This window comes from Sebastes fasciatus, chromosome 6 (assembly GCF_043250625.1).
Source record: "Sebastes fasciatus isolate fSebFas1 chromosome 6, fSebFas1.pri, whole genome shotgun sequence".
In the NCBI taxonomy this organism is placed as follows: Eukaryota; Metazoa; Chordata; class Actinopteri; order Perciformes; family Sebastidae; genus Sebastes; species Sebastes fasciatus.
Window position 1 is genome coordinate 17149974 of NC_133800.1, and position 15113 is coordinate 17165086.

Genomic DNA, 15113 nt, shown 5'->3' on the forward strand with positions numbered 1-15113 from the left:
CATATGGCTTCATTTTGAGAATTGTACATATCTTTGAAGCACTTTATGAGTAATGTTTGTACATTAAAATAGTTTTGTAGATTTAAGTGGTTGATTTACAGTCTAATGTCCAAATGTGACATTTAGTGCTCAAAACAGTAGAGACAAACCCTCTCTTAAACACAGTTTGGTGTTAAAATATTAAAAATTATGGTGTTGCTGTACAACAAAGTGAGCTCATCCTTGGTTTCTAAAGTGCTTCTGCTCAGGTGTGCTTCCTGTAGACATGCTGATCTCCCCTCAGGGGTCTCCTGATGAAATATGCAGGGGCTTCTTATGTGTCCTCTCAACCCCACACATGTTACCGTGTCCTCGCCCGAGTGGCAACCTGCAGTGACAAACAGCCTGATTCATGTTGTATCCCTTTGTCTGCAGAATTATGTTAGAGCAGAGTATCATATAACACACTCTTCCTCATAACAGCACTCATCTCTCACCACCATGAGGTGTCCGTTCTTGGCCTTGTACACCATGGGTTCCTGTCCGGTGGTGAAGTCCACCGCACTCTCTTTACCAGCCTGGATTTCAATCTTGATGCTGAGAGTTGATACACACAAGTATTTTAGATCGAAGCACATATCACATCTAACCTCTTTGATTCTTTCTTAAACACACCTCACCTGCCCTGAACCACTTTGATTGCATTCTGTTTGTTAGCAATGACACAGAGTTTGGTCAGAAACTCAAACAGGTGGTCACACTGCATCACAAGGTCCCCCTGAAACCATCACAAAATGATACACAATCAGATGATTGGGACCTACATTACAAAATGACATTTTGTTTGTGGATTTAACAAACATTAACTGTGTTAATGTATGATTCAGCTATTTACTCAGCATCATTTTCCTTTGTGAGGAATGCTTCTTTTCAATAATGTTTGGTAGAGCAGGACTATTCAATTATTAAAAGGGCCAGATTTGAAAAACGGTGAAGTGCCAAGGGACCAGACATTTACATTTCCTCTCTGATCTGCAAAGCTAGGAATTTAAATGTGAAAACAATACACCTTTTGAATCTAGATTATTGTTTTAATAAACACAATGTTACATTTAACATCTTTTTAATCAGTTTGACTCATAAATTCCCTCTGTTTAAACAGCTTGGGTTGAAACTTTTTACCAAAATATGCATTTCTGTGCTTAACAAGACACAACTAGGGTATGGGCTAATTAGCTCTTCTAATAATCTATGTAAACACCCATAGACTTGGTGTTATGTTAGCAGGTTATTTAAATAAATACACAGTGATATTGCTTTTAACAGTCCGTAACAGCGTCAATAGCATGAGTGGTAATGTTGATGAACGTGAATAAACTCTCTTATTGGATGAAATAATAATAATTATTATTTTTACATCCATTTTTCATATTTATAAATGATCAAAGAGCCGGAAAGAAGTTGCCTTTTTAAATGCCTGATTAAAATCTGTATTCTTAATTTAATTTGTGAATCCATTTATTTATTTCTCTTTTTAAACTGCATTTTCAAATAGAATTTTAAATTCCATTATTTATTTATGAATGGTATTTTTAAATGATGTACTTATTGACTGTTTTATGTATACTGTTTTTGTAAATCCCTTTTTAATTTTAACTATTTACTGATGGATTAATATTTCATTTGTAAATTCTTTGCATACTTCTTCTTTTTATTGCCCATTAAAATGTCAAATAATTAAATAGTAATTTTGCCAATTATTCATAGATTAATAAATTAATTTGTAAACACATTTATTAATGCCTATTTTTATTGTACAATTAGTTATTAATCAATTAAATGCTCTATTACTATTTACGTGACACTTGTGGTCCTCCATAGAGGTTTGAGGTTGTTAAAGGGCCGGATTCGGTGCACGGGCCACCAATTGAATAGGCCTGTAGTAGAATAAAGCTGCTTTAACACTGAAAAAAGTTCTCTCTTTATCTCTGTTAATTACTCAAAACAGAACATCAAAAACTTGTATAAAAGGTTTGATTTACTCCAACATATCTGATCATTTCCATTTACACTAAAATAAAACTTTCCCTGTGAAATTAAGGCAGTTCTTCTGACAAGCATGTTATACATCCACATACCTTCTGTTTAGGGTCCTCACATGTTATGTGGAATACAATGATGCCATCAGTCAAGTTACTGACTGAAATACCTGCAACAAGTAAATTACAGCCACTTTTAGCCCAATATGAAAACATCCCTAATGGTGAAACACATATTATCACGTTATCTTCACCTTTGAGAGAGGTGTACAGCACTCTCTGTTTGACCTTGGCCTCCTCTATCACATAGGCAGCTGTCTGGGTGAGGATGAGCTGTCGAGGCCTCGGTTTGAAACCATTCCTGTCGTATTTAATCACCGGGACGCTGTACTGCAGAAAAACACAACACAACACAGTGAGTTGTGTTTGATGCGAGGCTGTATTTCCTCTGAGTGTATAATGACATTTTATTACCTTAATGTGCTCATTGCGAATCATCTGGAGAACCCTCATGTTTATGTCTTGTTCACCTAGAGATATTAAATGACGTTAAAATGATCAAAAGAAAAAAAAAAGCATTGTGTGAATGTATCCACTGCTTACTGATTCTGGTGTCCACAAAGGGCTGAGCGACACTCTGTGGATAACTGTCCTTTTTGCCCTTGAAGATGGAGCTGGTGAGAACCTTCAGTGTAAGCTGAAGGGACAAAAATATAAAGTTGATCACTACAAAAAGAACATATGATGATGCAGTCTTATATAATATACTTATGTGTTACCTGAGCTTTTTTCTGAGGTGTGATTCCTCTCACGTACTTCCGCACCATCAGACGGTAGTGAAGCTGACGCAGGATCTCTGATGTCTGACAAGAGCAAAAACATGCTCAGAGTCAAAATCAAAGCTTGTATGTAATCGGTTTCACAATGAAGTTAAACGTTGTACCTCTTTCAGCACAGCTGGTGGAGTTTGCCAGGTGGTTTTATCCAAAACTGTCTTTGGCAGGGTGCCTTTGAGCCTGTTCAAGTAATTTTGTCTCACAAAGGCCAGGTACTCCGAGTTATCTGTGTTTTTTGCTTGCCCTCTGGTCATGTAACCTTTGATGAATCTAAAATCAATGGTGAAATAGTGTATCAGTGAAAATGTGACAGTAAGCTTGAGAGGATAATGTTTCATCTTCTCTCTTACTTCTTGATGACTTTTACAGCCCAGGCTCTCTTCTCTTTCTCCTTCCTCGCCTGCACTCCTCTCCAGCACGTTTCAATCTTAGTGGCTGAGGATATAAAAATATATATATAATAGAGAGAGTGTAATCCTCATTTACTCACATAAAACATCACGCATTGTGGCATTTACCAGCTTCTTTCTGTTTTTTGAATTCCCCCTTTGCTCTGTATCCTCTGTATTTGGCCTGGAGCCTCGTCGCTGCAAATTCAGAGCAACATGTTAAATCACTGTGCAGCCAGTGATGACACAACATTAATCACAGTAGATTTGCACTCACCCAATTCATGTTTGCATTTCTCATAAGCATCCTCTGTGGCGAAAAGTGTCCTCGGATGACGGATGAATATTTTGGTACTATAATAAAAAGAAAGTTGTTTTTTGGTTACTCCCTTAAAGTGCGTTCGCTCTGCTGTATTTTGGGAGCCTAAATCCTCACCGTCCCATTTTGTACTCATCTGGCATGTAGCCCAGATGTTGAACAAGCACTTCCACTCCATCAGCAGGCATCCCTCTCCAGTGAGGCCAGGTGGCCGGGCACAGGGGTTTATATCTGCAAGATGCAGCAAACAACCCACTCAGCATGTTTTAAATGCACTGGAGAGTAACTTCTTAAACTGAGGGGTTTCATTTAAAAATCAAGCATAGGGTCTAAAGCTCTGTGGTCCTTCATACCTCTTTAAGAAGACCTCATATTTGCGTCTGTATGCAAAACCAGCTCGTCTGACTCGGAGGTGCTCCATCAGGCCCAGGTACTTCACCTGGTGCCTGATCAATGCTTCGTCAAACTGACCTGTGTATGTATGAGAGAGACAAGAATCAAATAATCTCCATCCTGTTAACAAAATAGCTTCATGAACTTTCTATTAGATCAAGTACCTGGCTCCTTGGACTCATTGGATTTCAGACAGCGTATGTACCAGGCCTCTTTAGCCATGAGGATCTCTGTCAGCTTCAGCAGGCTGCTCTTAAACTGGGTCGCCACCTACAGACACAACATGAGGGTCGTAATCCCCAACAGTTCATCTGTCACATACATATGGCTTAATGGTGACACAGTCAGACTGCCTTTGTCTCAGTGGTCACTCTATCTGCACCTCTTACTCATTTATTTCTTTATACATTGTGCATGTTTTTTTCTCTTTTAAGGCGAGACAACCCAGGCAAAAACATCGCTGTTCATGCACTGGTCAATTTTGAGATTTTGGGCTATTTTGCTTCTATAACAGAGTAGTGGAAAGAAAACATCCAAAATATACATTTAGGTGTTTATTTTACTACTTTGTCTATTTGCCAAAAGTTAGCATTAGATAATGCCTCATTTGCATATTTAAACATAACATTTCACAGTTTCATGGTGATATCTGTTAAATGTTTTATCCTATCTCCCTGTAGTTTCTTGCAAAATGTATGGAATTTTACAGTCCATATCGTTAAAGGCTGTTTTCTCAGACTCTGATCCAGAAACCTCCACTTCAGTAGCAGCTTACATGAAACAAACTTCCCAGTTTCATTCCTATCTGTATTCTGAAGGTTTTTACAGAGGGGTTTGTTCATGTATCATTCATATCCTGATTTATAGAATATAATAAAAATGTATTCCTAAAAACATGGCAAAAATAGTTTATTTTTTATGGCTGTTGACAGTATTTTCTGATTTATGGAGTGATAAAAAGAGATATCCACATTTTCCTCCGTAAAAAGCTTAGACTCTAATGTGTCAACAAAATGAAACAAGACTTTTGAATCTGGCTTTATCCAATGTTCAGATTTCTTTACGGGAAATGTATGCAAATTAGCAAACATTTCAGAAAACTTGTAATACAAAAAATAATTGTCTTAATGTAAATAATCAACTGCAGGAAGTTTCATGGTGATATCTGTTTAATCAATTATTAATTATTAATTTATTATTATTATTATTATTATTATTATTATTATTATTATTATCATTATCATTATTATTATTTTACCCTATTCTCCTGTTGTGTCTCTCCTTAAAAAGAAGCATTGCAAAAATTGTGTATCTCATATGTTTGTATGGGCTCATTTCTTTATTACATTATGTGTGATTTATGTGGATAGTAAATTTGGTTATGGGATAATGGTTGCTAGCCTGTTTTATGTTATCTCTTATGTGTGGAGCTGTCATATGTGTGTATCTTATAGGTCGAAATGTTGCATCAATAAAAAATATTTTGTGTGCTTGCAAATTTCAGTGCGCAAAAAAACTCTCTGTTTCCACTCTAGATAATGCTGAGAAAATTAATGCTTTTATATGACTTGTAACTCTGAGCTACAGCACAGTACTGCTGATAATATATAATATCAGTTTCATCATTGATACAGCTGAAAGGATGTGGAGGGTCCAACATGGCGAGCACTTACTGTTTTTGGTCTTCGCCTGCTGTCTGGATCCATCGTGGAGAAGCACTCTCTGACTATGGCATTTTTAGACTGACAAATCAGCTGTGAGAAGTTGGGATAATAACAAACACAGATTATAACACATCAATTTTCCATAATGTGTGATGACTTAAAAACAACAAATCTTGTATTAATTACAGCAGTGGAAACTAAAGATGAATAAAGTTTTTTCCACACTTGTCAAACACAGGTATAACTAATAACTCTGCTGCATTGCAATAACTGCTGGAACAGAGGCGTCATTAATGTGATTAGGTCCACCGGTGCAGTAATGACAAGTCAAAATATCTGCTGTGAAAAAGATCTATGAATATGATTCATTCTGGAACAATGACGACATAAAACTGCATTTATTGGAAACCAAGTTTCTACATTATTGATAAAAATTAAGTTACTAATTAAAAGAGTTCCCTTCATAATGCAACTCCTTGCCTCACATAGCATAAAATGTTAATTTGCACACTTACATCTTTTATGTTTTTATATAATAGGTCATTATTTTTGTCCAGGAAACCTAGAATATCACAAAAAAAAGAAAGAAGAAAAAGGCTTTTAGTTAGTTTAACATAAAAAGGTTTACATGTTTGAGTAACAGGGCCTGACATTGTGGTTTCTTTTACCCACAACGCAGTAGGTGACCTCCCCGGCATAATGCAAGAGACGGAAATCTCCCCTCTCCAGAGTCTTACGTGTCATTTTGTCAGCCAGTTTGTGCCTGCAGTCAAAGAGGTGGAGAGAGACAGAGGGATGGAGAGCGAGAGGCTTTACAGACCAATCCTAATCCTCCGTCTCTATCGGCTCGCTGTCGGCTCACTCACGAGAGAAACAGTCAGCAGAACGTTTGATGAATGGAGTTAGTGTTGAGGAGAAGCTTTGAGTTACACAATATTGTTTAGATGGGGTTCGTATTTAATTAAAACAAATGTTTAATAACCAAATGTGCAACTCCTAAACACAGATCATGTAAACTTCCCTAGGTGTGTGTGCTGTTTTAAGGTTAGGTTTCAACCCACGTGACGAAATGAGGGTGATTTCCAATCTTTTCTTCCAGTCTCTCCAGGAAAGTGAGATCTGTGGCGTCTCCTGGCCTGAGACACTCCTCATCCTGCAGGATTATCATCAACACACAATAATGCATCAGCTTCAGTGCTGTTCATTCGATAAACCATTCTATTCCAGTATATACACACCAGTATTGATATGATCCCTATGTGTTTCTCCTCAACCAGGTCACAGATGATCTTGTTGTTGAAGAATTGAACTGGCTCCCACTGGGGGAAAAAAACAACATAAAATCAGATGAATGGAAATCTATTCAACACCAGTCAGAGGAAACTCTATCTATACTGGTCATTGATTAATTTCCCCTCCCAGGTTTACCTCAATATCTTCTGCTTCATATTCTTCCTGCTCAGCCTTGAGTGTTAGCTGGATGAAAAGCTGCTGCAGCTTCTCGTTGCAGTAGTTTATACAGAACTGCTCAAAACTGAGGAAATGGGTCATGACAAACAGCTCAAGCTCAGTAAGAAATCATCATTACAGATTCAATCATACATTTGCAGTTTCCCATGCAAATTTCAGCTGTTAGACTATGAAAGATGTCTGCCTACCTGTTCACATAGAAAACCTCAAATCCATATATGTCCAAAAGCCCTATTACATTCTTCCTTGAAGGGTCCTGGGAGAAAAAAGTATTAAATCAGTCAATACTCATTCTCACTGTTGGTATTTTGTCCTTTGTCACCCACTCTTCTTGTCACCTTGTTCTCCATGGACTCGTTGATCCGGTTGACCAGCCAGGTGAAGGTCTGCCCATAGATGGCTTTGGCCAGGGCATCTCTGGCATAGATGGCATGATCGATTGTGAACGGGCTAAGGACCTTTACCGTGAGACAAAATCATAGCTAAGTTTCAAACACTACAGGGAAAGTTTAAATAGAAAAACAACCTTATCATGAATAAAATCAAAGGACATTTTAACGTGAGTGCACCTGATCTTTATAGGCTTCAATCTTCCTGTAGGTCAGTCCCTCTTGGAGACTGTGAGCATCAACTCCTAGTAGCTGCAAGGAAAAATTACATTAAAGTGGACATATCATGCTCATTTTCTTACTTGCATTTTGGGTTTCTACTAGAACCGTGGTTCCCAACCTGGGGTCCGGGCCCCTCTTAGGGGGCGCCAAAGATCACAGGGGGTGCGTCAGGATTTGTCTGCTCTGAGGTTGTCAAAATTTGATTTGTTCATATTTAACTAAAATCATAATAACACACTTACTGGATAATTTATACAAAAGTCTGGAAATAAATCTATTTAGAAAGATATATTTTTTGCTACTTAGTCGCAAAAGCGAATGAAATATTCAGTTTCAATTCATATTTGTTGGCGTTGAGACTGTCAAAAACAACATTTTCACTGCAGTCAAAAACCTATTTGCTCTCCTTCTTGACACGCCTGTATTAACTGGGTGGTCTAGCAGCAATCTAACAACACCCTCATTTGCATTTATTTAACCACAATACCAAAAAAACTATTTCGGCTCCAAAGCTATGATAGTAAATTAATGAATTAACTCTGTTCATTACTTTATTCATGTTGACAAAACTTATAAGTTCTATTCATTAAAGAAAGATGATTTAATAAAAAAGACTAATTTGAATCACACTGAATCATCTTATTCAAATTGAGGATTTTTTTCGAGGATTAGTAATCTTTTTAAGGGTGATGACGTCGTGGATGAGCTCAGCTTTTCTTAAACACAAGTAGGGGGTGCTTTAAGGAAAATAGGTTGGGAACCACTGTACTAGAACATGTTTACATGCTTTACTGTTCAAAAAACACCCTATTTTTCTCTTATTGTGTCTGAATATACCTGTATTCACCCTCTGTCTGAAACGCTCCGTTTTAGCGCCTGTCTCTAAGCCCTCCTCCCGAAAAAGCCCAGTCTGCTCTGATTGGTTCACGAGAAAAATATGGTGTACCTTTGCAAAGGTAGTTCACAAGCTGTGGGCGATATATTCTAATGAGCCCGCTGTGACATAGGAAGGGGAGCTAAATCTGAATGGCTTGTTGAATCACATGTTTTCTGATCTAGACAGCCAATAAAAAAGTAAAACTTATTTCCCAGTTTGTGGGTTGGTAGACACTCCAGATACCCAAGTGTGTGTGCACAAGCATGGCAAAAGTGAGTTTTTCCTGATAGGTTCCCTTTAAGTGAGTTTAATCTTTGACTGTTTGTAATAATCCTGGATATCTAAAGCTTTTTTATTTCTTTTTTCTTACATTTGAGACCCAGCGCAGCTCTGCATTGTTGTTGTTCAGGAGGGCGTGACCTTTACTGTCGGAGTCAAACTGAACATTCCCCAAGTGGAGAACGCTGGCAACGGTCCCAAACAAGTGCTGCACAGAATAGAAATTTGTAAGTCAATGCAACACCAGCAGGGAAGAGTGAGCTGTTTAAATCAGCAATCCAACTTACATTAGTGTTAATCTCATCAATGTTGATGATCTGAAGTGCATTTTTGACTGTTTTCCAGTCGTTTCTGTCATTAATGGAAGACACAATGGCACACTCTCCCTGTCAGGAACAGCAAACATAGCAACACACTGTGTGAGTTTAGTATTGTCTTATGAATCTAGTTTATTAAAACAGGCTCACCAAATATACATACTTGGGTCAGATAGTTGTAATGCTGGCAGTCTCTCTCCAGGCCCAGCTGGTGCAGTAGGTCATCCTCTCCTCCCTCCACTAGTTGGTAGAAGATGTGGAAGTTTCTCTCGCCGTGGTTCTGATGCACGACTCTCGACTTCTCCAGCAGGTAGTTCAGGATATGGCCTCCGACAGCATCCCCCTATAGGCATCATGATCAGCTCTACAACTTGCAGGAAAAACATAGCCTATGGTCCAGTGGACAGGTTTTAAAAATCCCTTTAGGATAAAGTATCTTCTCCTTGAAAGCTATTTTTCAGTATTATGAATTAACTTTCTTCTGTAATCTAAAATGTTTCTGGATGAACAAATTGATTCTTGACTTCTAAAATGTGCCCTTTCATTGCTTTTTAGGCTTCTAATTTATTCACAGTTAAACTGAGCATTTAAACAAAACACTTTATTGTTCAAATTAGTTTAATTAGCCATATTTATTTTACATATTTCAACCACCCCAAGTTACCATACATACTGTAAATATACCTTGAGTACTTTTCCCCCCTAATTTTTAAATGATAATAGGTTGCATGAGAAACTTCCTGATTTTTTCTTTCTTAATTAAATTGTATTAATGTATTTATTGAAAGTGCTTCTTTGACTCTGTCCCTTGGTTCTTACCTGGCTGTCAAACTGAATGTCCATATACTTCCCGAACCGACTTGAGTTGTCATTTTTAAGTGTTTTGGCATTGCCGAAAGCCTGTGGGGAAACACACCATACCATATAGAATAATAAATGTGAGCACAACTTGCTGTCATTACAATGATACATCACTAGTGACCGGCAGACCTCGAGGACAGGGTTGGACATGAGCATTTTGTCCCTGACGGTGTTCAGCAGGGTGGTGCTCGGACAGCTGACAGCGTAATACTGCAGGATCTTCTTGGAGGCCTCCGTCTTCCCTGCTCCGCTCTCTCCAGAGATGAGGATGAAGTGATTGTTGAACTCTGTCTGCATGGTGTGGTAGGCGTTGTCTGCCAGGGCGTAGCTGTATAGGGATGCAGAGCAATTGAAATATTTCACAGATGAACTTAAAAACACAAATATTTATAGTTTTCATATACAGATTATACTCACATGTGTGGTGGAAGCTCAAAGAAGTTGACACCCATGTAGAGATCCATCTGTTTGTTACTGTAGATGTCCAGCTCTTTGTAGGGATTCACGGACACTAGCAATGTGCCAATGTAGGTCTAAAAGAATCAGTTAAAATGATCAGATTAAGATGTACACACATTTCTTCACAGCACGCCCTTTCCAAGACTTACATAAATGAGATCTTTGCTGAAGCGTTTCTTGAGGTTGCTGAGGAAGGCCGCCTCTGTGGTTTCATCCAGGAGAACAAAATCCTGGATTCCTACCCGGTCCCTGGCGGTCAGGGCGCCCTCCATGTCCAACTGACCCTGTGCAACAAGTTGTATCAACCATAAGGCAGCCAAATGCACAACCTAAGAGCAGTGGGAATAACTTTTAAAATGTACTGCATGGTGTTTAGCATGATAAGCTGAGGATTTCTCTATTTCTAAAACATATTACACATTCAGTACTTCACAGTACTTAATTAACAACTTAGTCTCTTAATTCATTCTAAACTTTACAGGAACTCTGCCAAAGTAACAATAACAAGTGTAACACATTTTACATGCATAACAATGATGTTCAAAATTCTCAGCCATGTATTTTGACAAATGCGGCTGGATGAATGCATGTTTGTATAAATGGCTCCATGGGGGAGGACGGAGCAGAAAAAAGCACCAGAAAAAGCACAAACATGGTCCCTGTTAGTTCTATTGAAATAAGAGGTCTAGAGGTCCTATGTGTCTTTGAAGCAAAGCTCTGTGATTGTGCAGATGAACAGACAGAAGCTAATGATCGCTACACAGCACACAGGGACCTTGGCTGGCAGCCCACAGCTCACTGGAGCTGACACACACCAACCAAACACAGCACACTGTGCAAATGGAGTCGGGGGAGCCCAAAACAGCGGCACATTTAAGAGGCATAGTGGGAAAAATTCCACCAATCTGTTTTGCATTCTCAGCACCAACACTCAGACCAAAGGTTTTCACAGCTTTTGTTGGTTTTGTATTTTTTTCTCTCTCCCCTTTGGAAGCAGAAGTCCTTTGATTCTCAACTCTCTCTGTAAAAACATTAAAAAAGATAATCCATTGGATCTAATTGACACAAAGCCCTCCGTCCCCCCTCCTCCCCCTGCCTCTATCCTCCGCCCATGGCCCTCATTTCTTCTGAGAAAGGCCAAGTGTTTTTGTCCTGTAAATACCACGGAGCAGAGACAAAAAAGACGTCTTTAAAATGCAGTCTACAATCCATTACACATATTCCCCCTGCATATCCATTCAGTAATTATTCATTAGAAAACATTTAACGTCACAGTGAATTTCACACTAGGCAGTCGAAACACAATAGAGGAGATTTGGCCTATTTTGGGGTGAGGAGTTGGGGAGGGGTTGGCTGTACAGAGGAAGGGTGAGGGCAAAAGAGGGGGGGAGGAGGGGAGCCGTATTTGTCTGATCTGAGAACCTCTGAAACGGGGCCGTCTTGAGACAACGGGACAGACTAAATAGTGCAGTAACGGTCTGTGCCCCGCTGCTTGCTGTGACACTCATTTAGTGTGCCCCGGGGGCGAACAATAGAGGCTTGTTCTTAGCAATCCTGTGCTGTAATTTGGACTTCATTACTTTGCTCAAACGGGGCCCCATGGAAGGATAGAGGAGGCTAGTCAGATGAGAGTGTTTTTTTCCACCTGTCAGCCGCGCACCCCCAATGCTCTCACCCCTCTCCTCTACAATACCCCTCACCCCGTGTCCCCACCAATAACCCTCACCCGACCCCCTTCCCATAGCCTCCCCCCCCCCCCTCCCAGCCACCCACTTTAAGCCAATGAGACAGGTGAACAATATCATTGAAGGGACCCTTTTTTGGACGTCAGAATCAATCTGGCGATGTGATGGTAGTGGTGCTGGTGTGGGGTATCTGTGACACCCCCTTTCTTCATGGGAACAAACTTCTCTCGGGGCAGCACAAGCAGACAATATGCTGGGACAGCGTGACTTAGGGATCTGCCATACAGTATTACAAGTAATAACATGAACAGATAAGCTCCTGTCAAGAGGAGGATTAATGAATTCAGGGGGGAAGATAATGCTAATGTTTTAGGTTTTCATTCTGCACACTGAAAAAATCGAAAGGGTTGCTGTTTTCCATTCAGGCTTCTTTTGGTGTCCTGCAGGTATTTCTTTTTAAGAAAGCTGTCTGCAGCATGCACAAGTGTTTCTAATGACACTGTGCTAGAAAGGCTGAACATTGAATGGGCGTTCTCAGTCCAGCAGGACAAGAAAGAAAGTTGAAGAAAGCACCTGACTATAAAAAAAGTTCTCCTAGTGCATGTGTTATTTGTAGCTTTATATAATACAAACAAAGTGCACTGGACTGTAATTCTAATTAGGCTATAATTAAACAATCAACGGCCCAATCACATGCACAGCGGAAAGAATGATTATGTAATGAATCCACTAAGCCATTGTCAGATCAGGTGAATTGCTTTGCTAGAAACTCAGTAGCTCAGTAACCTCAGAGCACAACCAATTGTATTTTAATTAAGAGATGGTCCCTCATCTTGGTCTAGAGTGTCAGTGTTGCCTGAGACAGAGTGACCTCATCTGTGTGAGAAGTAGCTTTACACGAGGGGGGAGGGAAAAGGGAGCTGCTGCTAAGACGCAGCAATTTACCATCAAAGTAACAGGAAAGTTTATCTCCCTCTTAAAGACGACTCTTTCTGATTGTCTCATATTTCCACTTAAGAGAGAGAGACTAACAGTATTTTTAGTTTCGGTTTCAGCTCAGGTGATACCGACCAGGGCCGTGTTTCCCAAAAGCATATTAAAGCAATAGTTCAACATTTATGACACATATTCACTTTCTGGTGGAAGATTATCCATCCATTAAAGATAGATAGATGGATAGATAGATAGAGAGAGAGATGAGTGCTGGGGGTGTGGGTGGGAGATGGAGAGCGAGCTGCGTGTATCTGTGTATTTGCAGTGTATGTTTGTTATGTAATGCTGTTTTGTCTGTATGTGTTTTTGTAATTGTGTCTATAGGACTCCCCTCGAAAATGAGATGCTACATCTCAAGGGGGCTATCCTTTCAATAAATTCAAATGTACTTTATTGATCACAAATTGGTAAATTATTGACAGGTACAGTGTGTAGGATTTAGCAGCATCTAGTGGCATGGTTGCAGATTGTACATTTATACACATTTATGTACTGTATATTTCTTTTATCAACTTGTCCTACCATTTTACCACTTTTATTATTATTGATATGTTCTGTGATGTTCTGTTTTAGCAGTTACCATATTTTTTACTTTATTTATCTGCTTTTATTGTCTTGTGAAGCATTTTGTAACATTTAACAACGTTTTGAGAAGTGCTATATAAATAAATGTATCATTATTATTATTATTATTATTATCATATGAAACGAGAAAACCTAATGAATCCATCGGTACCAACCGTGTCATACTAGCTTGTCGCGAAGGAGGATAAATAACGCTCAAAACTTACGCTAACTTTTGGCGAGGAAAAACTGGCCTTGCCATTTTCAAAGGGGTCCCTTGACCTCTGACCTCAAGATATGTGAATGAAAATGGGTTCTATGGGTACCCACGAGTCTCCCCTTTACAGACATGCCCACTTTATGATAACCACATGCAGTTTGGGGCAAATCATAGTCAAGTCAGCACACTGACAGATGCAGTTTGCCATGTTATGATTTGAGCATATTTTTTATGCTAAATGCAGTACCTGTGAGGGTTTCTGGACAATATTTGTCATTGTTTTGTGTTGTTAATTGATTTCCAATAATAAATATATACATACATTTGCATAAAGCAGCATATTTACCCACTCCCATGTTGATAAGAGTATCAAATACTTGACAAATCTCCCTTTAAGATACATTTTGAACATGTGCGATTAATTTGTGATTAATTAATTAAAGTAAAAATGCAAAAGGCTCTCGCTGCTAGAAACATGGCAGAGCAGCATGGTGGACTCCGTGAAGAGGACCCGCTCCCTATGTAGATATGAAGGGCTCATTCTGAGCTAACAAAAACACAACAATTCTTAGTTTCAGGTGATTAGTGAAAACATAGTTATGAATATATTCCATTTCTGCTAATAGATCCCCCTTTAATTGCTAAGCTACAGTCAGCAGCCGGTTAGCTTAGCTTAGCACAAAGACTGGAAACCAGAAAACAGTTAACATTAGTAAAATGCAGTTTTTACACGGATTAAACAAAGGAGATAAAACGTGTTAATTAGTGAGTGTTAGAGGTGCTGGTAGGCACATTTTCTTACATTTGAACTAGGGGTGGAACGGTTCGTGTATTTGATCCGAATCGTTCGGTTCAGGACGGTTCATCATATTTATATGAAAAAAATGTATAAATATGTTTATACTATTTACTGTAGAAGACCTATTCTTTCAATTAAAATGTATCAATGAAGACGTTTTTATGTTCTTTATGTAAGCCATACTTTTGTTAAGGCAAAATTTGTTATCTTATTTTTGCCAAATAAATGAAAGCATGTTGAAATCAGAACATGACCTCCTCGCTGTAACATAAATGTACCAAACCGAACCGAAAACCGTGATATGAACCGAACCGTGAATTTTGTGAACCGTTCCACCCCTAATTCGAACATATGGGTAT

The 15113-nt window shown here is 38.9% G+C and overlaps 1 protein-coding gene across 2 annotated transcripts; it reads right to left on the minus strand.

The window, feature by feature from the left end:
• Window positions 1-243: 243 nt before the first annotated feature.
• On the minus strand, window positions 244-10771 carry myo1ha (myosin IHa). Of its 2 annotated transcripts, XM_074638047.1 has the most exons (31): window positions 10643-10765; window positions 10452-10567; window positions 10164-10362; window positions 9993-10073; window positions 9337-9516; window positions 9144-9242; window positions 8948-9064; window positions 7659-7730; window positions 7428-7547; window positions 7278-7345; window positions 7048-7153; window positions 6858-6938; window positions 6681-6772; window positions 6288-6382; window positions 6135-6181; window positions 5629-5709; window positions 4120-4225; window positions 3916-4033; window positions 3680-3793; window positions 3521-3597; window positions 3373-3441; window positions 3205-3289; window positions 2962-3124; window positions 2798-2881; window positions 2622-2715; window positions 2493-2548; window positions 2273-2408; window positions 2118-2188; window positions 660-757; window positions 477-576; window positions 244-367 (listed from the first exon to the last, which is right to left on the minus strand). In XM_074638047.1, exons 1-31 carry the CDS (start codon window positions 10763-10765, stop codon window positions 341-343), a joined length of 3075 nt encoding a protein of 1024 aa, XP_074494148.1. In that variant the 3' UTR covers window positions 244-340. The 2 variants fall into 2 exon arrangements, with proteins under 2 accessions (XP_074494148.1, XP_074494149.1); XM_074638048.1 differs by lacking the exon at window positions 244-367 and having other exon boundaries at window positions 400-576; window positions 10643-10771.
• Window positions 10772-15113: the final 4342 nt, after the last annotated feature.